The 27,563-nt window shown below is 39.5% G+C and overlaps 1 protein-coding gene across 1 annotated transcript in view; it reads left to right on the forward strand.

The window, feature by feature from the left end:
- RBMS3 (RNA binding motif single stranded interacting protein 3) overlaps positions 1-24,345 on the forward strand; it is a 718,801-nt gene extending 694,456 nt beyond the window's left edge. The window contains 3 exon segments of the mRNA XM_055803834.1: positions 11,558-11,638; positions 14,205-14,332; positions 18,171-24,345. Of these exon segments, the coding sequence (XP_055659809.1) occupies positions 11,558-11,638; positions 14,205-14,332; positions 18,171-18,177 (216 nt within the window). The 3' untranslated portion in view covers positions 18,178-24,345.
- The last annotated feature ends 3,218 nt before the right edge of the window (positions 24,346-27,563 follow it).

The following is a 27,563-nucleotide window of genomic DNA, read 5'->3' on the forward strand; positions in this document are numbered from 1 at the left end:
GCATTTTCAAGCTGTAGCTATGCAGCCATTGAAAAAGGAATGAAAAAAATGTCTCTAAACTTTGTATTTCAATCAGGTATAATTTTGAAAAAGTTCTATGACATCAGGATTAAACACATAGAAATTGCATATTGAAACACCTTAGGCAGATATTCCAGAGTATCCTTCTGCAAATTGAGCAGTGCATCTTGTGCTATGTTTTTTTTCTGTTGGATCTCCTTTGCGATGAGTAGCTACTGGTCTACATTTCCTTTCTTTAAGCTGAAATGGTTTTTAAATGCACACCGCTGCAAAACTTCCCTTAAAGCCAGTCATGACTGGGACTTTTTTCTTTCCCTTTGTCCTTTTTCCCAGCCTTGCTTTTCCTTATCTTGAATTTGCCTCTGGCCCAAGACTTACCCATGTTTCTGAGCTGAATGGAAAGTTTCACAGCCTCTCACTCCTGGGTCTGCTCCCACCCCAGGCAGGCACAGCTCAGCCTGGGTACGGTAACGCTTGTGAGGGACAAAGTAATACATTGCCTGGATGAGAGCTGACAGTGCTCGGAGAAATATGATGGTACCTCTGCCCTTGATTAGGCTTCCCATCTGAAAGTTTTCATTTTGGTAATTACATCCTTCCCAGATAGTAGCCATAGCCATTGATCATACTAATATCATTATAACTGATTCCCGTAAGTCACCTTTTAAAGACACTTTCTATGGTTTCTTTTCCCCCTATATCTTCTTCCTGTACAGTTGCAGGATAAGACTTTTTCTGTCTACCCTTCATCTGATTGATTAGAAATGCCACATACTTCCTTTACGTATGGCCTGGTAATATACACATCACATTTCTTCCCTCGGGATCTTAATCAGAGCAAGTAATGGCCTTTAGCTTTTCTCATTAGCAAAATGGAAAAGCACCATACCCAATCCATTAGAAATACAGCATTGTAATATGAATTTATAGGAAAAATGGCTGTGTGCCAGCGGACATGGAGTGAGTTTACCTTAAAGGATTTTCAGAAAAGAAAAAAAAGAAAAAAAAAAAGTCACCCTTTCTGTCTGGCAAGGAAACGTTTTGAGCCATAACTTATCATGCCTGTCTGTCAGGCATTTTGCTGTTGCTCCTTAAGTGCTGTTTGGACAGCTCTGTCATATAAAGGGCATTCATAAGAAGGAAATATGAGTGTTTGTACATGTATTAATGTCTTCCCCTATGTTGATTCCCTTCCTGGATTATCCTCCTCGTATTCCACCTCTTATCAGAATTAGAGGGAGGGGAGGAAGTTGGGAAGATTTTGTTATGTTTTGCTTTGCTTTGATTTTAATTTTTCACAGAATGTGCTAGCCTGAAAAAAACATCACAAGAACAACCATTACGGCATACTCGTCTATCAAGACTTTACCTGACACTGCTGCTGTGCTTTTTTTGAGCCCTGTCTAAAACTATTTACAGTCGGTACACTGAGACTGAGAGCAAGATTGATCAAGAGGGCTTTTCCCCCACTGAAGTGAATTGCTTTTCACTTGGCCTGGACTTTATTAGCCCTAAAAATTATTAAAATTCATACACAAGTATTTGTGCTTACACTGTCCAGAGCTGTAAGAGGGTGTTAAAGCACAAATCCATACCAACTGGTAATTGTATATAATTTGAACGTATATTAACTGGCTGTGTCCTTTGGAAAGCTAGCACTGAAGGAATACAAAGAACAGCCTTGGAATGCTGCTGTTTCGCCAGCATTAAAACACATCTGTTTTACTGGCCCCTTCAAGCATTTCTAATGTCATTCCTGGGAAAATAAGCACTAAGCACACCCATAAAGCTATATGAAATAACGTCTTATGGTGAATGGGTGCTTGCACCTTTTTTTTTTTTTTTTAATACACCTCAAGTTTCCTAGGTCTTAAGTTGCTCACCTGTACAAAGTGAGATTCAGAGCTGAAGCATCAAGCTAGCATTCTTGACTGCTTCACTTACGGTTCCTCAGCTGTGCCGATCACTCTTTCCCAACAAACTAGAGTGTCCCAGTACAAAGTAAAGAAAATAGTACAGTGAAATAGTGTGGAAGACCTCCAGTAGTGAAAAATGGGAGACATTCTAAAGGGACCTCTTTAAGACACTTTTAGGAGGGGAACTAGTGATTGGATGACAAAACAGGAAGGCTTGAGGTAACAACAACTGACCGGTTTTTGAAGTATTGCGGTTTTTTTTTTCCTTCTTCCGTGTTCTATTTTGTTGTTTTGCTGGGTTTTTTTACTTTTTGTTATCTTTCCTTCTCCCCTCCTTCCCCCTACCCCGTGATTTGGATGAAACACTGACAAAGTAGGAGAGATCCTGTGTAATTTTTACCACAAAGTAAGTTTAGGAGTTCAACACTGTAAGCAGATCATTACATGGTGGACATGGCAATATAGTTAAGTCCACTTAACCAGCAACCTACTGAAAATCAGTTTCTCCTTGGGTTATGCAGCCCTGGAACTGCTGTGGTCTGGTGTGTCTCAGGGATCCTCCCGCAGCTGATAATTAACATACTTAGGGGCAGGCTGTAATGTTCTTGTTCAGTCATGCTCTATGAGTAGGACATTAACAATTTTACAGAGACCTTTATCCTAGAAGAATTTCAGGAGTTTGTGGAAAGCGGGAAAAAGGAAGTCCTCACAAAAACATTTCCTATTGCCACCGTCCACAGCCCTGCCATGTAAGCAAAGCTAATGATCATGTAAACATAAAGATTTTTACAGACCAATTTGTATGCTAATGAGAAGCAGTATTTTGTACTACATTATGTTAAAACATAATACTTTAAATGTATTGAAGTTGCCAGCAGCCATTAAAAGTTAGTAATCTTTTTTATCACCACCCTGGCTGATCCTTCTGCCCAAGTTACAGATAGAAGAAGAGTTGGCTGAGCAACATCCATAGTTTCCAGTTTGTGGGAAATTCATCTCACAAAAATTGGTTTCCTTCTGATTCATCTTTTAAAAACTCAAAACAAAACAGAAAGATTCTCCCATGAGCCAGAAATTCCAAACAAAAAAATAAATTTTCAGAAACAATGGCTCATGGTGTTTCCAATACAAAATATACTCCACAAGGTCTTGACAGCTGCCAACTGGTTTAAACATCCCCCTCGGCTGCTGTCCTGCTCCATGTCAACTTTCAGGCAGCAGCTGCAAAGCGCTCCCAGGATTTCATGTTCCAGAGCAGCCTCACCATGTCCGATGCTTTGGGCAGGCTTCCAGATCTCCTAATGAGTCAGCTTACAGGTCTGCTTACTGAGGACCAGATTTGTCCTGGGAGCCAAGTCAGAAAACCCTACGAATGTTGCCTTGGCCAGGCTGCTCGGGGGGATTGTCCTGGAAGAAAAGCAGGGCACCAGCTCAAAGACTGAACAGGGACTGCTGGTTCCCGGGTGTGCAGGAAGAGGCAAGAATGTCCCAGAGCTTCACCCAAGATCCAGATGGAAGCGGGGCTCTCAGGGTTTGCAGGCTCCCAAGTCAACCACCCCAACTCTGCGTTGAGCAGCCTGGAAGCCCTGAGTGCATGTTTTGTGTGACGTTTGGCCACGCATACCTGACAGCAGGCAGGTCTTCCTTGTATTCTTAGGCATAAGGGCCCAGCATTTCTGAGAGGGAACGTGTTTCCTGCTGCCTAAGCCTGGACTTGCATGTTCACCATCAATAGAGGAAGGCCAGCTTTTAAGGCATCTCTACTGCCCCTGTTAGCTTCCAGCGTAAGCCCCAACAGGAAACACAGGTGATGTCTGCAAGGTGTTTTGTGCTCACTGAATTGGGAAGGTTTTCTCCATCTCTTGATGCAGGCTACTTTTGGACAGCTGTTTTTTGTGAAGTTTTGAGATAGTTTTTTTCCTCTTCTTTTTTTTATTTTTTATAAGCCAGTAATGTCCTTCATTACAGTTTACCAAACATTTTGGAATCTAGGGATCTTTTAGAGGTGAAGGACTGAGCAATACCATGCTTCAGCTGCTCTTAAGAACTTCCAAGCTGTAGTTTGGTGGTGTAATGCTATTAGCTTACTACATTACATTTGCGAGCCACGACTACATTTTTATGAAGGAGGTGATGAAATTCCTCCTGTTTCTAGGAGAATTAGAAATAGTAATATTCAGGTGGCTTTTTGTGTGTTTCTACTGTGCTTTTTTTTTTTTTTTTTAGTTTGTTATTGTCTTCGCTTTCATCTGCTTCATTCTTGGACAGTTGGCCCATGAGCTTTCCACTTTTATGTCTGATCTGAAAGAGCAAATTGAAGGTGTATGGGATTAATGAGCAACTGTTATTTAATAAGTCTAAACAGTTTCCCTGTTGTTTTAACAACAACTTCATCCATACAGTATGGACATTTGCACACAGTAGTCTGCTTCTCTTTAGATCTTAGAATTCATGGAGATTTAGTAACCTCTAGATGACATGTTTACCTCTAGAAAGCAGTTATTTCATCATAAAAATGGATATGTTATTAATAATAACTTAATGTGCTCATGTGTTGAGAGTTTCAGTGGCACGTTTATTTATTTACTTATGTTGAAAATATTAAAATGTGCAGATCGGTCTTCCTTCATCATACGAGCAGCCATTTATCAGGGACTAATTGAAAGAATTGTATTCAGATGGAAATTCCTATGAATTTCCAACTGAGGAGATGCATAGTGAGTTTTTATGTCAGAAGAAGCAGTTATAATTATGCTGCATCACCCCTTTATTCTTCAGTATACAGGATCTGAAAGAAGAATATAAATGTGGTAGAGTCTCAGTGCTTACCGACCCTAGCTGACCAAGACTGATGCAGTATACTCTTTTGTTATGATACAGTCACTATACCCTGGTTTTACGTAAGGTGCTGCAGACAGGACTGTAATAAATCATGCACTAACCCATGCTCAGAAACTTGCCCCAGAGATCTCATAATGTACATTCACAGAGCAGGTACATAGAGGGTATGGGAAAAACTAAAAAGTGCCCTTTTTGTAGAGAAATGGATAAGAACTGAAGAATTAAGAATTCAAAGTACAAAAAATCACCCGAGTCTTGGTCTTTGTTTTAAGCATAGGCGAAATCTTGCTGTCGTGCAAATGTATCCATCAGACATAGGGCATTATTCGATTCACACAAAAAAACAGCTTTCACATCTGGAGGCTATTCGTATATGCAGTCATACAAGCAGAATCAGTCTACGTTTCTGCACAGCCTCTGTGGACCCCTGCCTACAGTGGAGGCTTTGTCGCAAAGAAGGCAAGAATGAAAATATCATGGGCCTCTGTACACTGATGTGGACTACAGGGCTCATTAGCACCCTCAGGTCAAGTTCCATAGCAGTGTATAAACTGATAAACATTATATGAACAACTTGTTACAAAGAAGTATTCCTATAAGAAGTTTCACTTGCCTTTAATGAGAGGTACAATGAAAATGGGAACTTACCTAATTTTCACATCCTGATGGGTTTTTTCTCTATATTCTCCATTTTCAGACATTGGTGAGGTATCTGAAAATGATTTGAGGCTTTCACTGAGTTCCTTTGTAATGCCAGCCTTTAGACTCTGAAAAGTGGTTAAAACAAATGAACCAGGTTTTTATTTATCTGTTCCTGTAGATACTTGAGTGCAGTTTGCATTTACTACACTTCTTACGAACATGGGCTTTTGTATGCTAGTGAGAGCATGGTGCCCAGCTGTATGTGGTGGTCTGACTGTTGCCCATTTGTTTACTCTAAATAGTCTTTATCTGATTAGTCCTGATCACTCCCCTTCGGTAGCAGGCCTGAATTTCAGAAATAACAAAAGGTCCTGTTAGCTGTGGGAGGGTTAGCTCATCTGCACTGTTTCTTCTATTCCTTTGTATTACTGTGATTTCCAAAGGGAAGGATTTGTGAAGGATGCTTAGAACTCCTGAAGAGTAAAAGAGATTAGTTTGTAAATATAGTTCTTGAAGTTATGATTTTCTCTACCTTCATTTAACTTGTTCAGAGAATTAGGTAACATCTCATGAGGAAGGTTGAAAGGAAAGTGATAGCCAGTGTTCCTAAATGTGTGTGTATTACTGAGCAGCAGGGAAGGGAGGTTAAATCTTGCAAAGATTTCTATTCTCTGCCTGAACAATGAGTGCAGTGGCCCAGTGATGGGATTCTGTTGAATGACAGTGCTGTTCTTGATAGGGCTATGGTAATTGTGTGGTAAAATAGCATTACACTATTATATTTTAGACCAGACTGATAATTATTAGCAAAAAATATTGTAATATATGCAAAACCTCCATATCTTTTATTCTCACATTCTTTAATTGGGGAAAACTAAGATTAATAACAGCCATTGAGTAATTACAGGATTGAGCTGCAAAATGAGAACGCTTCTGGGTAGCAAAAGATACTTGAACTTTAAAGTAAAAACTGTGGCAGCTGGATATTGTATTTCATTGAACTGTCACTGGCGCTGATGAGTTAGATGGTCCTTTTCTCTTGTGAGTTCCTGCATCTCCATGCCAGACTATGGGATAAGAGGACACAGCAAGACAATGTTCTTTTCTATTGGAGAACAGGGTATTTTCAAATGAGAAGGTGGAACCAGGGACAAAAAAGCAGCAGTTTCATTCTATATTTCATTAAAGTTATAACCACTTCACAATGGTCAAAGAGAGATGCAGTTTTTGTTCTTTGCAGGGAAAGAGATTTAAAAGTGGGAGGGCAGGTTTCCTTCGTGGGTAAAAAGAAAAAATATTATAAAAATAAATCCAGCCAACAGTCTCATTTCCTTCAGTTTTCCAGCAACGCAAATGTTTTCACATAATTCTGTTAGTGATGCAGTGTCTAGACTTCTCAGATGGTTTAAAAAAAAAAACACAAACAAACCCTGGCATTAATTCTGAGAATCCTAAAAAGCTAAGTCATTATCTACTGTGCTATAGCTCATGCAGTGATACAAAACCACAAATAGTCACTGAAGACCAGACTCTGGCATCCTTGCTCGTTTAAGACACACGGGTAAGCATTTACTCACATAAGACGTCCCATTTAATCTCCCTTCAGCAGGCTGCTGTGGTGTAAAAGCTTACCAGCATATACGTTGCTACAAGGCTTCTGCACTTTGGCTCTCACCTTGACTGAAAAGGCCCTGCGCCTTCTCAGGAGCATGGTGGTTGTTGAAGTAAGGAAAACAATCTTTGATTTTTACAACAGATACACATTTACATAAAACCAAAGTGAAACACCAGAAAGCAACATTTCCATACAGATTTGTTAAAAAGCCTTTTCTTTAACATTTATTCACTGCTCATTGGCACTTGTCATTAGTAAGCCTACTAATTCTAAGTGGTGTTCAAGGTTTCCAAACCTACTGCAAACTTACATGTTAACATCTCAGGTTTTAAGTTCTTGTTTTTCTTTATATTGGGAAGTGTATTCAATGTTGATCAGGTTGTCAACTGATCAAATCTGTCAACTCTAGAACCTCACAGTACTCATAGTGGCCAAGAGAGTTAACATATATCCAGTAGCCGTCTCCTGATCACAGCTGTGTTACTTTATAGGCCTATAAATAGAACTGTACTTTAGGGCTATTTCTTATATTTTCTGTTCATGATGACCTTCAGAATTTAAACAAAGCGTGTGGCCAAAGTCTTCTGGCAGTGTAAATTAAATTGTTTGGTCTTGCAGGAGGCACTCACTCTTCCACGCACTGTCTCAGCTGAAATTCAGTAATTAATAGCTGGTGTAAGAGGTGTTTGCTATGTATCTCAGCTATTAGGCACTGGCCTGACTCTGCATTAACCTGGGCCCAGGAAAGGCAGGCCAGAGGCTTACTAGGGCAAATGCATAAATGGACATTACCTGTGCCATAGCCTCTATGTAACAGCTCCGGAAAATTCCCTGCAGGTCACTCAGCTCCACCTTTGATGGGTAAAACATATTATCCTACTGCAACATGCTCCCTCAGTCTGCTTGGTGAAGGCAGCTGCTTTCCTTCTGTTTATTTCTTCCCGAGGCCTGCCACCTTTATGGGTTTAGTGTTTGCTGCAGGCTTAACAGGACTCTTGCTGGAGCCAGGCTGGGATACCCCACTGTTTGCAGATCTGTGAGAACTGATGTTGCTCTCTGAATTAAACATGATCCTTCTCACAGTTCCATTTTGTTCCCTCAACCCACCTCCTCATTCGTTACCTCCTTTCATTTAACTCTTTCTAGTCGTGGAGGGTAATATCTGAAAAGAGAGCAGAGGTTTAAGTGTATATTACTACTCATTTTCTAGCTATAGATTTTTTCACATACTTAAGCAGTTTCAAAAAGTTAAAAACAAAAGTCCCACTGGACAAGGTGTGAGTAGAATTGTTAATGTAGCATATAGGCCTCATCAGTGCCCTGGTAAGTGCAGTCTGAATTAAGCAGTCAAGCATTGTAAAGCATGCATTATATTATAATACTGCACACCCTCAGTGCTTAGAACACGCATTCTGTATGCTGTATGAAGAAAATAATAGTTTACAAAGAAATTAAGAGCGAAGTATTACCACCCATGTCTCTTTTACTGTAGCAGAAATTATCAGCTTCTAAAGGATCAGGGTGCCAAAAAAGCTCCCTTATACCCTCCAGATCTGTCTTCTGTGCCTGTAGAGTCACTATTCATTTTACTGTCAGAAATAAGCAGCTTCTACTTTTAGACCTACAAAGCCTGTACAGTTGTGGAAGAAAGAACAGTGTTTTCTTCTGTCTTGCGCATACTTTGTTGAATGACAGATCACATTACAGCTCAAGAATCTTTAATCCTGATAGAAACATGTGACAAAAAAACAATGGATTTGGATTTTTCAGATTCTCTCATTTCAGGGTTTACAATACTAATATTTAGTGGAATTAGCTGGGTACTGCCAAGCTGAGCATGGGAGTCATGCTGTCTCTCTTTCACAAGTACATGTGGATAAAGAACATTAGTGAGTGTGGTTCATGGAGAAAACAAGATCTCAGTGATGGTCGTCTGACATAGATGTCGTCTTTGTTTGCCACCTGCCTACTTCCCAGTTGCATTAGTTTTGCGAGGTAGATGGGAAGCCATATGCAGACTACTGTTCTTCAGGGAGTCTGGCAAGTAACTAGATGGCTTTGGTCTCCAGCACTGTAAATCACCTGCTGTTGGGCTGAATTCAGTTAAAATTCCTGCAGACAAATTAGACTGGGAGAGTATGGGGAGGTGTGAGTGCCTGGAAAGACCAGGGCAAGCAAGAGTTAGCCAGAGCCACCAGTCACACTGCAGTCAAGAGAACAGTTTCCCCTAGAGATTGTGTAGCGGTGAAGGGAGCAACCTGAAGTAGTCTGGCAAGTAAGATCAGGATCTGCCTCAAGAGGAAAACAGTAACAGTAGAGTTAAGAAACTGCACAACTAACCAAAAGCACTGCTTGCGGAATCAGTGAAGACACCAGATAATTCCTGAACAGTTTCAGCTGTTGTGCTACAGAACTTAATGCCAAAGGACTTTACAGAAAGTGGAGTGGTCTGAATTAAAAGGCAGTTGATTAATTTGATACTTTTGTATTAAAACTTGTATGTGTTTGTGTGTAAGGTAAGAGAATGGCAGAGAACTGCATCTTATAAGAGTCTGAGCATTATCTTCTGCTGGGTTCAGGGAAGAACTCAGAGGAAGTCCAAGTTGAATGAGGCAACTTTATTCTTTAAATTGACACTTTTAATTAAAATCTATATGTATTTGAGTGAAGCTAGCCTGTGTAAGTGTTTAAAACCCTTGTAGGTGTTTGCAGAACTATAAGAATGAGTGCTTCAGGTTAATATTAAATACTGACACATTTAGAACAATATGCTATGCAGCAGATGTTGTCCCAACATGTGATGCAACATTACAAAGCAGAATGAATGGAGCGGAAGCAGCTCTGGAACACCCTGCTGTAACATTCTCATTAGCTCCTAATCTGTAAGGCAGGAGAATAACCCGGCTGTACTGAGTACAATAGGAATAGTTGGCCTAATGTCTTTGGTGGGTTAGCATTCATAAAAAAAGCTATTGAATTCAGTTCTCTTGCTGAAGAACAGGGAAAAGGAGCAGCAGAAAAACATGGCCTGATAGAGGCACGTAAACACTGGGGACACTCCCCTCTCTTTGCTCAAGTTAAGGAAAATGCTAAATTTTAGCAAAAATATTTGAATGGTTTTCAACACAAATTGCTACTCATATTGCAAGTATACACTCTGTCACCTACATTCCTCATTGATTCTTTTTTCTATAGAAAACAATTTGATTTAAGTATTTTTTTTCTTCTACTTGAATGAAGACTTCAGAATTTAGCTGTGGGATTCTTAAATATGCTGTTCTCATTCCCTGAGGCTGTAGACAGCATTGCCGCAGAGTCTGCACCCCACTATGCAATTTCATAATGCACGTTTGTGACAGGCATATCAAACTACCCAGTTAGTTTAGAATTGAGGTGAGAGAGTGCTTTAAATGTAAATTTTGCTATAAACAGCAGAATAAAATCTTGCAAGCACTTCCTAGCTCTGCCAGGAAGCAAAGCTATATTTAACTCATTTTAAAATTCATCAAATACATTCTGGGCTGATTCAGATCTTTGGTGTGTCTTTGAAGATAACATGTAGTGGAAGTGTCATACAGTCAGTTGTGGGATTGGGCACGTTCTGAGATTCTCGTCAGTGAAGACACCCAGTTAGGACTGGATTGTAGAAAGAAAAGTACAGACAGATCTGATAACTTTAATATACTTTATTTGAAGTTTTGAACAATACCTGTTGCATTAAGTTCAAGAGCTTTTTAAGAAGTGCTATATATAAAGAAATTAGTGTCATACCAATGGCCAAATTCACATGCACTCATGAATTTCAAAAAATATCATCTGGTAGCACTTGGGAGAAATAGTATTCTAGAGAAACTAATACAAAGTGTTGCTATAATAATAATTTGCAGAAGTTTCAAAATGGATAGAAAAGATCCCTGGATTTTAAGAATAAGTTATAAGAATTTGGCTAGGAATTCTGTATACAAAAGGAGAAACTCCCATATATATCTTCCTCTTTATTTTTCCTGTCCTAGATTGCACCTCCCTGCAGCTTTGTATCCCTGAAAACTCAACTGCTGTTATTGATGGGATTAAATACAGACTGGAATAAACCTGTCAAATTTAATGCTTCATTTTTTGTAGGTGTTATTAGATAAGATCAATAAGACTCCAAAAGATTGTTTAGGCTGGTTTTGTATCTGTAACCACTATATATATGCTGCTATCATTATCTCTACAGGGGTTTTTGTAAGTACAAATAGGAGTCTCCCATTTTCAGAAGCCAAGTGAACAATCAGTCTATCAGCAAGATGTTTGCTATTGCCTATATTCAGATATGACTGACTTTGAAGTTCAAGATTATGATGTTTAATAGCTAGGTAATTCCTACCATTGCCTAAAATCCTTAATTAAAAGAAACAATAGGCTGTACGCTAACCAAAAACATATGAGCAGGAAACTGAAACAGTGTCATGCTTCTGATACGGTTTTATGCATCTTGATTGTGGTTTTCTAATGTTCATTTGCCTTTGATTTGTTCTAGTACATGACTGCTGCTGCACCTATGCAAGGGACTTACATTCCCCAGTACACTCCTGTGCCTCCAACAGCTGTCCCTATTGAAGTAAGTTTATCTCCATCCAGGAAAGTAGAGTGAAGGGGTAGCAGAACTCTTACCTATTATGCTTCCTTGCACTTGTTATTTGAAAGGGGCCTAAAGTTACTTTATGGAATGGTGGCTGGAAGCTTCCATCTTTTAAAATTAGGACTGCACATTTCTTTCTCTTTTCTTTTCTTCCTTTCTTTTTCCTTCTTTTTTAATTTCCCCTCCCCCCTTGCTTTTTAAATTATTTGCAAGGCCTCTTGTTTTGCATTTGTTTTGTTGTACAGCAGGACATGGAATAAACCCTCAGTGATTATGACTATTTTTTCCCCATGTACTTTGGGGGGAGATGGGAAGAGACAGGAAAACAAACCCAGCAGGCAGACCACAAACCCAAAAGAGATTCCAAGAAGAGAACATTGCAAGAGGGTTTGATGCGGTCCTTAGCAAGTATAGGTAATTGCTGAAACATTTAGCCACCAGAAAAAGTGATTGAGCAATGGAAACCTTCCTCTTGTACATACAGACGTGGAGGATGCTGCACTGACTGAGTGCTTTTCATCCTTGAGGAAGGATTCGCTCCCTCCCTCCTTGGGGCTGAGTCATGCTGATGACAGTCTAATGAGTAAGTATTTACTCAACCCTGTAGACCACAAGCTGCCGGGAGAGTGTCAGCTTGGCCTCCACTTCTGTGAAGCTTCATAAGGGCCACTAAGCACAGCGAGAGGAGGGAGCCTTGGCATCCTCTTCCCTGCGTGCTTCTCTTTGGTGCTTCCCTCTCTTATTAATAACTTCTCCTGTACTCTGGGGTATTGCAAGGAGTGCCAGGCTCTCTGTACTTCTGTCTTCATCTGTGTGAACTTTGGAGTTTGTGCTATTACTACTCAGTGCTTTGAGGATGCTGAGTTAATGGTCCTGTTGGCATGGCTCCACTAGCAGTCAAGTGGACTCATCTCAGTTTCTCCCAGTTCTTTGCAATTACTGAGATTCCCAAATGAGGTCCCGCAGGAAAGGCTGCTACTGTTCTGTCATGCAGAGCTAGACTTTTTCGGTTTAGTCTTTTGTGCCTCGGGATAATTTTGTCCTAAACCTCATTTGTTTACAAACAGGCCATGGGTGCCTCTTTTCAATTGCCATTTTTAGATACTAAACTGGACAGATACAAATCCAAATTAAATGCAGATGGTGGGATGGAGAGTGGTTCATACAGCTGTACTGGCTGTGTGATGTGCTGAGTGGTGCAAATGAGAAATTAGGTTAATTCTTTCTGAGCCCTCCTCTCCATTCACCCACTGGTATATTCATGCCTGCTAAAGTAGCATGATATCTGTCATCTACTATAATAATCAAAATATTATCTGAGTATATAGCCTGTCTTGTTCTGATCCAGTGATGATCATTAATGTTTATCTGTATTCATGTAGCATCATGAACCAGGACACTACTATGCTGGATGCTCCACAAGCAGAGATCAAAAAATAGTCTCTGCCCCAGAGAGCTTACAATCCCGAGATGGACAAAAGCAGAAGGATAAAGATAAGGAAGTAGATGGAAAAAGATTATACTGACAGTCTGTTAAGCAATAGATTGGAAGAATTTCTGAAAAATGAAACTGATACTCTTAACAGATAATTTAAAATAAACTACCTGTTGTTTACATAGGACTCAAACAAAAACAAAGCAAGTGCTTTGTGCTCCCTCTTCTGGCTCTGTTGTGTGCAATACAATAATAAAGCATATTCCCTGAAGAGACATGCTAGTTTTATGCATGTGGCCAACGCACCAAGCATGAGAGGAAAGAAAATATAGCTAGCTTTGAAAGCGTACAAAAATACCTAAGCATAATATTATTCAGACTGTCTAAATAGGATAAGAAGTAGTGCATACTGTTAAATTCATACATATCATCTTTTGTGTATTTACTTATTTTTCTGCAAACATATAAATAATACAAAACTTCATTGGGGCTTTGACTTCACAGATAAAAGTCTTTCATGTGAAGTAAATTTATTTTTGAAGGGAGCATACATAAAAGCAGCGTGTAGAGGAGTGCAGTATTTTTCTAAGGCAGCTAAAATTCTGTTGGATGTGGAGTAAAGCAGAGAGCAGTGGGCCTAGATTCTGCCTTTATTGCACTGCAAATCAAAGAAGATAAATGTGAGCTCACTGTGAATTTGGGGTAGATAAGTGAAAATCAGAACAGCCATACATATGTTGTGAAGGAGACAGGAGGTAAAATCCAGAATCCACTGAAGTCAGAAGTTTTGCCTCTGGCTTTGAATGGGCAGGGAACCACCCTCAAAGGTGAAGGTGTTTTCCACTGCAGCCTGTGGTAATACAAATCCAAATACTACAATACTACAAAGCCAAATACTACAGGGGCTGGTATGCTGAGGAAGCTTCTTGTTGCTGGATTAGCACTCTAAAAGTGATGGAGTTTGTTGTGTTAGCATGTGGTTCTGCTATCTCAAACTCTCTTGATCTCTAGAGAAATACAGGAATGATGAGCTGGTGCTGAGCTCTTGTATGTAATTCACTGCTGTGAGTAAAATTAGTAAGTTTCTTATGTTCTCATTTGATTCCCTAGGGTGTTGTTGCTGATACTTCTCCACAGACAGTAGCATCTTCATCACAGGAAGCCAGTGGTCAACAGCAACAGATGGCAGTGGAAACATCCAGTGAACATGCACCTGCATATTCTTACCAACAGTCTAAGTAAGTAGGCGTACTGTTTGTAACCAGAAGGTTTTGTTTTGCGGTTATAGCGGGCCAAATTCTGGTCCCCATTTCAGCAATATAATTTCTGAGTAGCTTTGTTAAGTTCAGATGAATTCTGGATATATAGCAGTGTAATTAGCAAAAGGTTTTGGCTGATGGCCTCACCTTGGCAAAATGTCCTTGAGTTCCTGCCTGCAATGATCCGCTCTCTAACTGCTGCGTTTCTGGACTCAGAAGGATCTCAACCACTGCGTTAACAATCATCATGCTGGGCTAAAGCAGCATCTGGCGTCAGAGGTTAAAAAAGTGCTTAAATTTTGCAGTGGCAAAAATACTGGAACAATAAACATGTAAAGGTTGTCACAACACACATGTAAAGGTTTCTTTCAGAAAGTGTAGCTAATGAAGCCCCAAGCTGGTATCTGTGATTGTGCAAAACTGGTGGCATGCAGGCACTGGGTGGGCAGAAACTGGGAACAGAAGAAGAAGGCATAAGAAAGGGATGGGGAGAAGCACTGCTCTGTCTTTCTCCTGTCCTCTGATCCCTTTGTTTGCTTCCCATGGAACACCTTGGAAAATTCAAACTTTGCACACTGACAGCTTGACCTAGAGCTCCTAAAGTGCCCATTCCTCTTCAGAATAATCCTCAAACATTTTTTCTGTTTGCCATAATAAAACTGGTCCTCATGAAGGTAATGTAACTTAGTGACAGGGTGCTCACTGGGACTGGTCACTGATGGACAGATTCCAGGAAGGAGCCCAAACCCAGTCCTTTATTATTACACGTATATTGAACACAAGCATCACTGTGAAAAAAGAATTATGCATCTTGGAGAAGGAAGTAGACAAACAGCCAGTCAAGAAATATGTTAGATATGTCAGTCAATGCATCATGACATAGTACTTCTAGAGGCTTAAGATATGAGCTGGTGTAGGAAAGATTACAATTATACCAATCTGTCAATTGCTTTCCTTCATTTTTGACCTCTGGAAGTGGAAGATGCATTTATTTGACAAACATATGAGTAACAAATGCTTTCAGATCACACAGTGGTCTTTTTTGACCACCATAAAACCTAAGGTCTCACTGTTTCTTATGTCTTGTCCATATTTGTCCGTATTTACATACTACAAAAACAATTGATCACAAGCTTTTTGTTGATGCACCCAATTGGAAACACAGTCTATGCAGGTGTATCCCTTCTACCCATCAGTCTCCCTAGCACCTGTAAATAAACAATGCCAAAATACTTATAGAATACAAAGGGCAAAGAGAGAAATGCATGTGACTGTACTGTCCTGTTGACTGTGTTCTGTATGGGTTTGGATCTGACCATTCCTGTGTTCCAGTTCCATTCACTGAAGTCTCAAAGCAGAAGGACTTAGTTTCAGAAGCCCTTGTAAGGTAGCTCTGAGCAGCAGATTCTGGCATTTTTCCCATGCAGGAGGAAACTACATTGCAATTCTTAATTGAGATGGGTGCTGTGTTTCTTGCCAATGTGGTGAATTCCCACCTTCTCTGAGAATGAGATCCCTCATCTTTTCTTGTCAGCTACTGCCTTTTTGCAATGATGGATACACTTCTAATGGCACTGGCATTTATATCCAGAGGAATTTCTTTATTTTTTAATCACACAGGCAGATCCACTACAGATTTTTATTATGATTATTTCAGGGGTATTTTTTGTAATGTGCCCCCCTATTTATATCTGCTGGTTGCGGGCAGAAATGCAGTGTGGGAAGCTGTAGAAACAAACTAAAATGTACACAATCTCTGTCTTTGAAAAACAAATGCTGCTGGAATATTTCAGTAACCTTTAATATATGGCCAAGTGAAGTTATTTTGTAATTAAAATATAATTGTATTAATCTGCTCTTCGAAGGGCACATCTTTTAATAGCAAGCATCATGAACAATGTACAACAGCTGTTTTCAAAGCGAGTTGAGAGGAAGTAATTAACAGGACCGGACAATGATATTGTCAGATACAGGCAAAGAAAGACACTATAAAATTATTTCATAGGAGCTGATCAGTCAGGAGAAAAGTTTTAACAGTTTATTTAATTATATTTATTTTCTTTGCAACAATCATGAAATTGCAGGCAACAAATGAGAGGCAATGTACTCAGAATGAACTGGGTGGTATAAGGAATCCGTAATGTCTTTGTAAGATAAAATAAACCACAAGACTTAGAATTTAATTTCCAGTTTTTTTAAGCAGCATACATGTTCTTTTATTTAATGTGCTGGCTGCTGTACTTGAGGATACCATCCATAGAAGTTCAGAAATTATAACTTCACATCAAAAACCTGGCTACCTACTGTGTAGCAATATAGGAGAAACAGCCCTTGGTTTCTGGGCAGAGAACTGTATAAGGAAATCACTTTAATTATTTTAGATGCATACTCCCTTTTTTCCTTTTAAATCTTTACTTGTGCACATAAAAGTGTGAAATTTATGAAGTGGAGATAAGTGGAGATCCTTGCTCCTGAAAAGTGTACTCTCTTACCTCTAGGCAAAACTGCTGGATGACATGCTCTCGATTTTAAATGTGGAAAGACTTACACTTTTCTGGAGCCTTTTGTGGGCAAACTCAGTGCCAGGTTAGATTAGAGAGCGTGTGCTGTGACCCTTCGGTGGAATTGGTCTTTTGCACATGTAGTGGCCACTCAGCCCACAGGGGCAGTAAAACCTCAGGAGGTGAGCATCCACCTTGAGTACTCCTGCTGAAGTTATGCATAGAAAACCCTAAGAAAATAGTTAATTCTTGCTTTCCACATAAACGTGTTGTTAACATTCAAAATATTAATTTTCAGTCCTTTGGTAAATTTAATATTTAAAATTGAAGTTAGTTTTATATTTACCATCCCAGAGAAATAGTCCTGTGGCAAATGTTATGTCATCAACATTCTTCACAATTTAACTCCTGATATTAAAACTAATTTTAAACTAAGCAAGGCAAATGTGTCAATGCTTGCAAAAGGAAAGGTGCTGGATTTTCTTGTGTTGAACTTTGGTTAGAAAAGGATTTTTTCCATGCAAGTTTTGAGGGCTGTAGGCAAAGCAGTAGCTAACCCTTATTGATAGCCCTAGACATGAAACAGCATTTATACGTAGGTTTCACGTCTCCCCAAAGATCTCATATAGTCTTGCTAAGATGAGTTTGATGTGACATATCTTTAAATGGCATGAAAACTCAAACCCACAAAATTAAGAGTTACCTTCTGTAAGGAAAAGCTCGATAGTTTAGCTTATTCTCTGTGCTGAATTAGAAAGATTTGATGCTATAAGATCAAAAACTGTATTTCTCTAATTAATACTATCTTGAATGTTTCTACCAAGTTAGCCATAACTGGCTTATTAAGCAGTGTGCTCCATATTCTTAACTGTTCTTGCCATGAAAATGTGTTCTTTTCAGCAAATTGGATGTATTCTTTTATTGCAATTTTATCCTTCATTTCATTATTAGTATCCAAAATAAATAGTGCCATTTATTATTACAAAAATATTTGCTCTCTTATTGTATTACTCTTGAAATATTTACACAGTGTTAAGCCACGTATTCATCTCATTTCAGTGTAGTTAGACTGCCCATTAAGCATAGCATTAACGAGAGTAAATTCATCTGCTTAGGATGTGTTAACATCTCCAAAGCAGGAGTTCCCCGTTTCTGCCTGGCTATTTTCAGCTTAGTGGTGGTATCATATTTAAACAGCTGCAAAGTTAGTTTAGCTTGGATAACTTTTAAAGGGAATTGGGTGGAAAAAAAAGGAGAGGAGCCTATTTCAAAGTTGTTTTGACTTAATGACCACTTTAATTCAATTGTTTTTACAGACAATAAACAGGACTGAAGAATGTCGGTCTGAAATCTTTGCCTTGAATGGAGAAACTTCACTGAACAAGAAGTTGGCTTCCAGTTTGCACAGGCGTCAAATGAATGCTTTTTTTTTCTACCTTTCCCAACGAAAACAAAACAGTGTTTTTATGTGCTGTGCAAATGGTTCCGTCATGTAGTCTGACAATTTTATTTTTGCTATATTTTTTTTTTTTTAAACTAAAGGAAAAACCCAGAGGAAAAACTCTGGGTTCACATGTCATCTGGACGAACATTTGAATTCAGAATTTACCTGGAGGTGTAGCTAGATATTTTTTTTTTTAACAGAAAAACTGATGATGTCAAGAGGGAGCAAGTTGCGATGAAAACCAATTGTCTTCCTCAAAAATTAAGCTACTCTTTTTCTCTCATTTTATTTTTCTTCTTGTTTTAAATCTAGAGTGGTTTGGGGGTTTGGTTTTTTTTGTTTTGTTTTGTTTTGGTTTTTGGGTTTTTTTTAAAGAAATGTTTAGGTAAGGTTTATCTTGAATCTTAATTGCCTTAATTTTAAGGACGTCAAAGGCTCTCAAGGCAAGCTGTCAACGTCTTGTTAGAAAACCCGAGAATGAATTGAAACTGCTCACACCGGTGCTGGTGCAGAAGTTTAATAGACTGAGTTTTTGGGGTGAACAAAAAATAAACTGTACAGTTTAAAAGAAAATGATTTTCTTCTTTTGAAGAAAAGTTGATGATAAAGGAACTGTGGCAACTGAAAGGATTGGAAAAATGCTGGGACTTTTATGAACTTTGTCTTAAGTGTTGACAGAAAAAATTCTAGAAGGCTAAAGCATTTTACAGTAAAGTTATTGAATTGAGAAAAAAACTTGCTGCATTATAGAGAATGCAGGGTTTTTTTCTTGCAGAATGCAGATTTTTTTATTTACAAAGCGTGATCGCTAGCAAAAGCATTAGTGCTTTTTATCTGCAGTCTTTTTTATGAGCTTTAAGAAGTTTTTAGTCTGCTTTGCTTGTCACATTGCAAAAACCTAGCTTAAGAGCATTAAAAAAAACTTAAGTAGATAGGAGCTTATGGTCAAAAAAGTGCAAAAAAAGCAATAGATAGAAGAAATTGTTGACAATTTCTGTAGTCTTTCCTAGTTGTGAACAAATGCAGCCTATGGATGGCCTATTTTATACCAAAGATGAAGTGACACCCTAACGCAGTCCAGAAGATAGAGGTTTTTTTCTTTTTTTATCTTTATTTGACCTACATGGCCGGACCAGTTCTTACTTTCTTGTTTGTTTAAACTATCTTCCACTGGTGTTTTACATACCACACATGTTTAGAGTGGAACTTTCAGAATAGTTGGTATTAGAAGCTTGTTGATGGTGTGCTTTGGAGAACATCCCAAAGCAAGGGGGAGTGGGCTACCAACTAATCTGTCCAGGTGGGCTTTAATTTTTATGAGTTTTTCTGTTAAATTGCCTGATCTTTGGTATTTCTACTGAAACAACAGTCTTCCTTCTGAATTCTGACATACCACAGATTCATTTCTTCACCTCAGTCTTTGTCATCGTCCAGCATGCATAGCCACCTTAATTCTGCATTTCTTTTTCAGTGATGCATTTGAATTGCCGGATAGTGCAAGAGAAAGCAAACTTGATCTTCGTTCTCATTTTAGCTCTCCCACACAAGCAGAAATATTGAAAATGACTTAGTATTGTCATGCAGGCAGGAAGTTAAAAATTATTCTTCTCTGCTGTGATTTCTGTTGTCTTAATATGTTGGCTGACAATCACTAATTAGTATGATTAGGCAAAAAAAAGACACTAACTAAATTGAATCCACTGAAACCTGTTTTAGGAATGACAGTTTTTTTCCACAGAGAAGTCTTGATTGTGGCCCTTATTTTTTCCAAACAAAAACCGAAGAAGGTGAGAAGCAAGTCAAAAGATGATTTTTTTTTCCTTGAGGAGGCAGAAGAGAAGCAGCGTTTAAATATATACATACATACACATATATCTATATGTAAAAATTAAACCAAACATTTTAAAACTTTCCTCCATCCAGAAGAGAGGGGAAGCTTCATCACGTGTATTGTGGTGCATTAGAGACAGGGTATCCATTAAAAATAATTAATTTAAAACATATATTGGATCAATCTGATTCAGCTGCCCAATTCTAAAGAGATCTGTGTTTCCCAGACCTGATTTTTTGGGGGGGAAAAAAACCCCACACAATTATTTTTTTAAATTGATAAAACAAGATCATATTTTTTAACATAGTGGGGGGGAGGGGGTTTCCCAAGCAAATGGCTGCTAGATATGCAACATAGAAAAGAGAGAAATGGGAGTTCACGTGGTTCTTAACCATAGGAAGAGGGCCTGATTTTCAGAAGTGGTAAAACTTCTGCTTTCTCCAGAGTAGTTGTTGATATTCAACACTTCTGAAAACCAGATGATGCCAAAGTATTAAAGAACAACAACAACCACAACATATTTTCAATACAGAAAAAAACATAATCTCTTTGTTTCACATGCTGTCTCATTACTTGTTGCTTTTTGAGAGTGGCACTTGAATTTTGTCCTTGGATAAAGGTTCCCTCTTTCTTTGGAGGGCATATGAGGGGGAAAAATCGATCTAGCCTTATTTTCTTCCTTTCTACACGTACTCTCCTTCTGTCTCTGTCTGAATTCTTTGTACAAATAGAGATAACCCCAGGCACAAGTCAGTTAAATATGAAATAAACACATTTGTTTCTGTGTTAGTTCTAATGTGACACACAAAAAGTCTCATTTACTATCAACAATGAGGCTACAAGGTAGCTACCATGTGGCTGATGAATATGCTGAGGTACCTTCTTGTTTCTATTCAGAACTCTGCTGCTTTATTTATACATTCAGAAACATTTTTCTTATTTTTTTCAGCAAAGTTAAACAATCTCAGTGTTTTTTATTAAGCCAGACAGGTAACATGGTATCATGATGCCTGTCAGTTTAAAGTGTTTCAAGTGCATTCTGTATTAGAATTGTTCCCTTTTTTCCCATGCTATAATGTTCAACGGTGTTTGAAATCAAAAGAAAGAAAGCAAAGAAGTAGAGGAAGAAGAAGAGGAAAGAAAATGGATCCCTTAAATACAATTGATCATCTTACAGATCCCCAAAAAAACAGTGAACTGGTACTTGAAAGTCTATGAATTATAAACAATGTGAGCCTTGAGTATTAACAGTCATAGATCATAAGGTAAGAAAATAACCTATTTGGAACACACACAATGCTCAGAATGTGGTAACTTATTTGTAGAAGTTAAAGATGAGATAAAAGAGAACAGTGGAAGAGCAACACGCTTGCTGCATGGGTGTTGTCATAGGACAGGAATACTTGGTGGCCTCTGAAATCTAAAACTGGTTTTCTTTGTGTTGCGGCTGATAAGATTTTTTGGAAGGTGTATTATTGTAATAATCTGTTTGAGTTTCTGTTTTTCTTTTGGTTTTCTTTTGGGTTTTTTTTGTTTGGTTTTTTTTGAAGACCTGAATTTGTAAAAATCAATATCTATGTCTGTCTTACCAATTTAGCTTTAAATATCAGGAGGGTTCCCGAAACTTTGCAGAAACAACTCTAGAAGCCTAAGGCAATGGTGCCTGGCCCAGAGGTCTAGAAATACCATGAAATCCATAAGCTGAACTGCGTATGTACTTTCCATCACACCTGAATTCTTGTAAATAGTCAAATCTGGATGTTCAGGTTTGGTATTTTTGTTTTTATCTTAAAAGATAAATACAGAAGGGTTGTCAGAAAACTATTAATTATGGCTAGAAAATTCTGAATACCTGGGCTTGTCACTTAACATTGAGGGGAAAAAAAAGATACAGTGGAACTGAAGAGTATTATATTTGCAGGTGCTGACCCGAGTGTAGATCAGGGCACTGAGAAGTCTCACCGTTCCCAGTGAGATTGCTGAGGGACTCTTCCTATCTGGCTCTACTGCTGGTTTTGTAAGCACTTTTCACGTGTGACAGTCAGGCCTCCGATTGTGAATGTCCTCTTATTGCCTTCCAGTGAAACAGACTCTTGAAATGTCCTTAGCTTGTGCTTACTTGTAAAGTTCTGTTTACCGAGAGACTGCCTTTGTCGTGTTGGTCAAGAAATCCACCGTAATGCAGAATGAGGCATATCTGAGAGTAATTGCATCACATCTTCTGCTCTGGATGCATGCCCAACTGTGGGATATAAAGGCTGGTGGTTAGAGAGGTGAGGGCTTAAACTTTCAATGGGCAATGGGCTGAAGCATTCGAATGGATTTTTACTCAAGTAAAAATCAAATGAAAGGTATTATTTATGTATGTATGTGTACCAAAACTCAGCAAATTTGAGGAAGCCTGCATTGTAATAAAGTTTATTTTTAATATGTCATAGTATTTGGATCTATATTATGTTGTTTATGGTACTGAAGGGTCAGACTGATACTAAGTGTTTAACAAATTGCCATGCTTCATGATTTTAAGCTTGATGGTGCTCCTCATGCCACTTCATTTTAATGCTGAGGTTGACATGAGCAAAACAGGTTTAGGCAGACTCGCTGTACTCCACCTATAGCAAGAGTCATGCTAAAGAGTGATAATGTGCTTAAAGTAACGAATCAATCCATTTTTAGTGATGAGACCAAATGTGTTAGTTGAAGATAGTAATGTTTGATACACGCATGGTCAACATTTCCTTTCAAAACTTCATTTAACATGAAATTGGTCCAGATATAAAAGAAGTGCCCTAGGGTAAGGGATTTTCCTGGTCTTTCTCGGAAGCCCATGTGAACTAAGAAAACAGTCACGGTGTGATGGAAGTGCAAAACAGAAAACAACAAAAATGCTGACATTTGGTGCATTAGTCTTTTCTGTTTAATGACAATTGACTCTAGTAACGAAGATTCCTTTCATTCCTAATACGCTTACACACAATCATGCACGCACACTTTCTCAGAAGGAGGGCTGAGTGAGCAGCAGACTGCTCCTCTCCCTCAGTGGAGCAGATTTCTAGAATCTCAGCAAGCAGCAAAGATGAAGCATAAGGAGGGGGGTTTGTCCCTCAAAAAGAGCGCCAGCTTTTTCTATATTGCTCCTGTCACACAAATAGGCTAGAGCGCTGTATGTACCCCAGAGATTTATTCACCTTTGTGCCTCGAGGCAGGCAGAACAGACCCTTTCTTCTCCCCTTTCTTAACATGCTCTTTGTTAAAATTAAGCAGAAAATCATGAGAAAAAAAGCTGTAAAAAAAAAAAAATCCCAGTGTTGGTTTAGCTTTCCATGATGACAAAAAAATCTTGTATTTATTTCAGTTGTTCGGTTCAGTTATTAATTCCCTAACAGTGACAGCTAAGTTCTTTCACCTTAATAAAAATGTGTAATGAAGTGAAAAATGTCAGCCTTTGACAGGGTCACAAATCCACTTTTCCTTGTAGGGCCAAAGCCTGCAAGGTGTAAGCACCTTCCAAGATCTGGATCTGTTGTCCTTAAGAGAGTATCTGCCCAATGTTAATCTTCTGCCTTTAAGTGACTTTCTCGTGGATAATAATTTTAGGATTTTGGTGAAATTTACAGTCAGTTATATTTTTAAAAGCCCAAAAATACAGCCTAGAAAAGAGAACATGATGTTTATGTAACTGAAGTATTATTAAATATGCTGTATTCCAGAGTGGAAGAAAATTCTACTGTCTTTTGGAGGGAAAACAATTTTATGTAAAACCAGGAAGCGTACAGAATTCATGTAGGAATTTTTAATTGCTTTCCTTTTTAAAGGAGAATGAACAGATTCTGTCTGTAAGAAAAATCAAAGCAGCTTTGAAAGCAGATAAACTTCCTATCAAGAAAACATGCATCACACAAATGGGACAGAGATTCTTTAAAGCCCTTACAGACCTCACTGTAGCCAAAATATAGAATACAGAACCTCTGTCGTACATTAAATTATGAATCTTATTTATATGGGCATCTGTGTGCTGATGTCTCAGAATGTCTTTGAAAGATCTGTACTGCTATGATTTATTTTTTTTATGTTTTCCATTTGTACCACAATCCTAAATAGCTGCCATTTTCCCACTCCTGGGGCTTTCTGTAGATCAGTGGATGTTAGGTTTAAACTTCTGTTTTCTTTGATGAAGCTTTCAATAAAAAAATAAAGAAAGAAAAGAGCTGGGTGACTCTGTGTTCTTGTGGCCCCTTTGTGCAGAGGCTTCCCAAGGCTGTGGCTCTTGTGCCGAGCACAGAGGGAGCAGAAAGGCTTTGCAGCAAAGTCTGCCTTCTCCGCGTCTTCACCAAATGGAAGGAAAGAATTGTGAGAGACAGGACAGCTCTGTTGCCCTGTCAGCAGCACAGCCACCCACGTGTCAGAAGGTGAAATACAGGAGAAAGTTTTTCTCACACCAAGACTGAGTGTTTAATACTAACAGGTATGTGCTTGTCCAGGCTTTCAGCTGTGCACTTGCTACAAGAACATTGCCTTGGTTTCTGAGGCTTATTTTAAAGAGTGACTTCAGGGTAAAAGTTGCCGCACAGAAGACAGAAAATCTTTATTTACAGAATAAGTACAGCCTAAGCAGTGGTAGTGCAAGCCATACTTCATCTTGAAAGGGAACTGGAAAATAAATTGCCTCCTCAGCCACATCTCACAGGGAATGAGAAAGCTATTTGGTGCACTTCCCCATGGCTGCTTCAGTCAGCGACTCTCGTGTGGCCATGAGCATCTCTTCCCACAAGGGCCGTTTGTGTGACCAAGGTGAGGGTGGGGTGGAAGTGTCCAGTAACTCTCCTCCCCAGCCAAAGAGCTTTATTCACACATTGGAAATCACTGAGTGCTCCTTCTTACCTACCAGGAACATGGCCATCTCCTTCAGCACTAAACATGTTTTGTGGGATTGCCCACACACTTTCCTTCTCATTCTTTCTGCCCAAGGAAATATCCATCAGTGGAGCTTCTCGCTCCCTTCAGCCTAATCAGGAGAGCCCAAAGAAATATAGAAGATGAAGGAATAGGAGGAAGAAACAGGTGAGAGGGTTTTTTTTCAGCTGCACCTATGCTGAAATGTGCATTGCTGCTGGCTGTGATGATGGTGAGAGAAGGAGGAAGGCAGGAGGCTGAAGCTACAGGCTGCCTGGCACTCTGCATGGTAGCTGAGGAGCCTGGGGAGAGCAGCAGAAACAGTTCGTCCCACCAACACAGGTGGTGCCAAGGTGGTTTACAGCTGATGCTCTGGCATCAGGTTCAGCTTTGTCACTTCCAGGAGTGCTCCATTGCCAAGATCATTCCACTTCAGATTCTACTAACAAGGATATCACTAACAACTGTGGTGGTAGTGGTTTTGGTTTTGCTCTGGCTGGCTGTGTGCATACGGAACCAGGCTAAGGGGGGTTTGCATCATCTTCCACAGAAGTGCAGGTAAGAAGGCTTCCTCCTCTCATCCTCTTAGTCCCACCATCAGTGTAAAAAAAAAAAAAAAAAAAAGTTCGTAAATTATGTGACTGTATTAAGTCCCCTACCTATACTACAGAATTAAAATAACAAGGGAAAATGGGCCTTCGTAATGTGATGTATATTGCTTCCAGAGGAAGACAGCTGTGTTTATCAGTGGTCTGCATCTGGAATGAAGTCCATGACTTCCACGTGAAGAAAGCCACATGCTCTGATTGTCACTCCCCAAGATTTCAGGCAGAGGGGGGAAAAACCCCAAAAAACAAACCCAAAACAACAGCTGGTGCAGAGTAAACCGGGGATAATTCTGCACTTACAGGTTTAAATACATCTCATTTCTATTTTGGGTGACCAGAGACTGCCAATTAAGAGCAAGGTTTCAATGTGCCAATAACGATCAGCAGAGAAGCAAATGTTCAGGAGCAGACAGGATTGCAGCAAGTTACTGAAAGTGGCCAACAAACCAAGATACAAACCTCAGTGTGTGCCTGACTGTTGGTAAACTTGCTGCAGCCCTCCTCTGTGCCTCAGCTCCTTGTGCCATTCTTGTCAGCCTGGTCTTCAGGAGAAGACTATGCTATGCAAAAGTCTCCATTTGACTTAGGGGAGCACAAGGCACAGTGATAATTACTGAGTAGCAGGAGTGGTCCTGAGGCTGCACACAACAGGGGATGAATTTGCCAGGCAAATAGCAAGCCTGCCTGGCGGGGAGCGTGCTGTCCGTCACATCGACAGGCGGGCTGCCACAGCCCACTGCTGCTCACAAGGCAGTTGTGTTGATGGGAGGCAGGCAGGAGACTGCAGCTTGCCACTTAAGCCCTCCCAGAACCTGTCAGTTCAGAGAAACACAGCCGTGGTCAGCAAGGTGTGTTTCCCATGTTACGATGTTCCCGAAAAATTCCACTTTGGGTGGAAGATGCCGTGACCAAACCACTTCCTTAAAAATGTGTATGTATAAACCTCCACCGAAGGCACGCTCACTTCTATCAGGGACATAAATGATAACTAAATAATCTACTGGATATGTGCACCGCTTAAATGGAGGAATTGAAACTTGATCTAGTAAAAATGATGTATCTGTTTTTTAAAGTTAGTTGAACAGGCTTGCATTTATTGTGTGGCTAGCTGAGGCCCTAAGCTCTGCTGCATTGAAATACTGCTGAAAAATAGACATGTCTGAGAAAAAGATAGAAAGCATGATTTACACCTATTATTTGACTTATTTCATCATTTGTTAGCAGTCAATATATTCTCTATCTTGTGTGGAACTCAACCGTTGATACACAGCCAACTGAAAATTGTGTAAGCTCCTTGAACATCATTCCTGTGGGATCTAATCCCACATTTTTCACTCAGAAATCATTTTCTCCTTATTAACAGATGTGCTACACCGCACGGCAGCCCACTAAGATGCTCTTTTCCTCAGGAAGAGCATCTTCTACACGGTGCTAGTCTCATACGAAATACTCTGTGGCAGAACTCGGGCTCCTCTGAGCTTTCCACACGTGACCTGATTATTTTCTAGTTAATCTTGTGACATGCAAAGGGGGTGCTTGGCCACCCTTCAATTCCTTTTTAGTACAGAGGAGGAGGCAGAAGCAGAGTGGACAGATCTCACCAGTTGATAGCAAGACACAGCAATCATTAGCTGGAGAAAAGAAAGGAAGTTTTTTGTTTGAGGAAGGTAAAGCAACTTCCCTCATTCTCTCTTTCTCTTGCTTTGGAGGCCTGCACAGCCAGCCAAAGGAATTAAAATTGTGTGTGTGCATTCTCAGGTGCAGTATGCAGCCATTGGCGTAGCTGGACGTGTCTGCCTGTTCGTAGCCGCTCGAACGCTCGCCTGAGCCTTAACGTCCACTGCACAGTGAACAGAACTGAGTAAGCCATCAGGAGTAGTGGATGCTTCCATCCTCCATTTGTGCTGGAAGTTCCAGCAGTGAACAGTTGTCT

Source organism: Falco peregrinus, chromosome 5 (genome assembly GCF_023634155.1).
Source record: "Falco peregrinus isolate bFalPer1 chromosome 5, bFalPer1.pri, whole genome shotgun sequence".
In the NCBI taxonomy this organism is placed as follows: domain Eukaryota; kingdom Metazoa; phylum Chordata; class Aves; order Falconiformes; family Falconidae; genus Falco; species Falco peregrinus.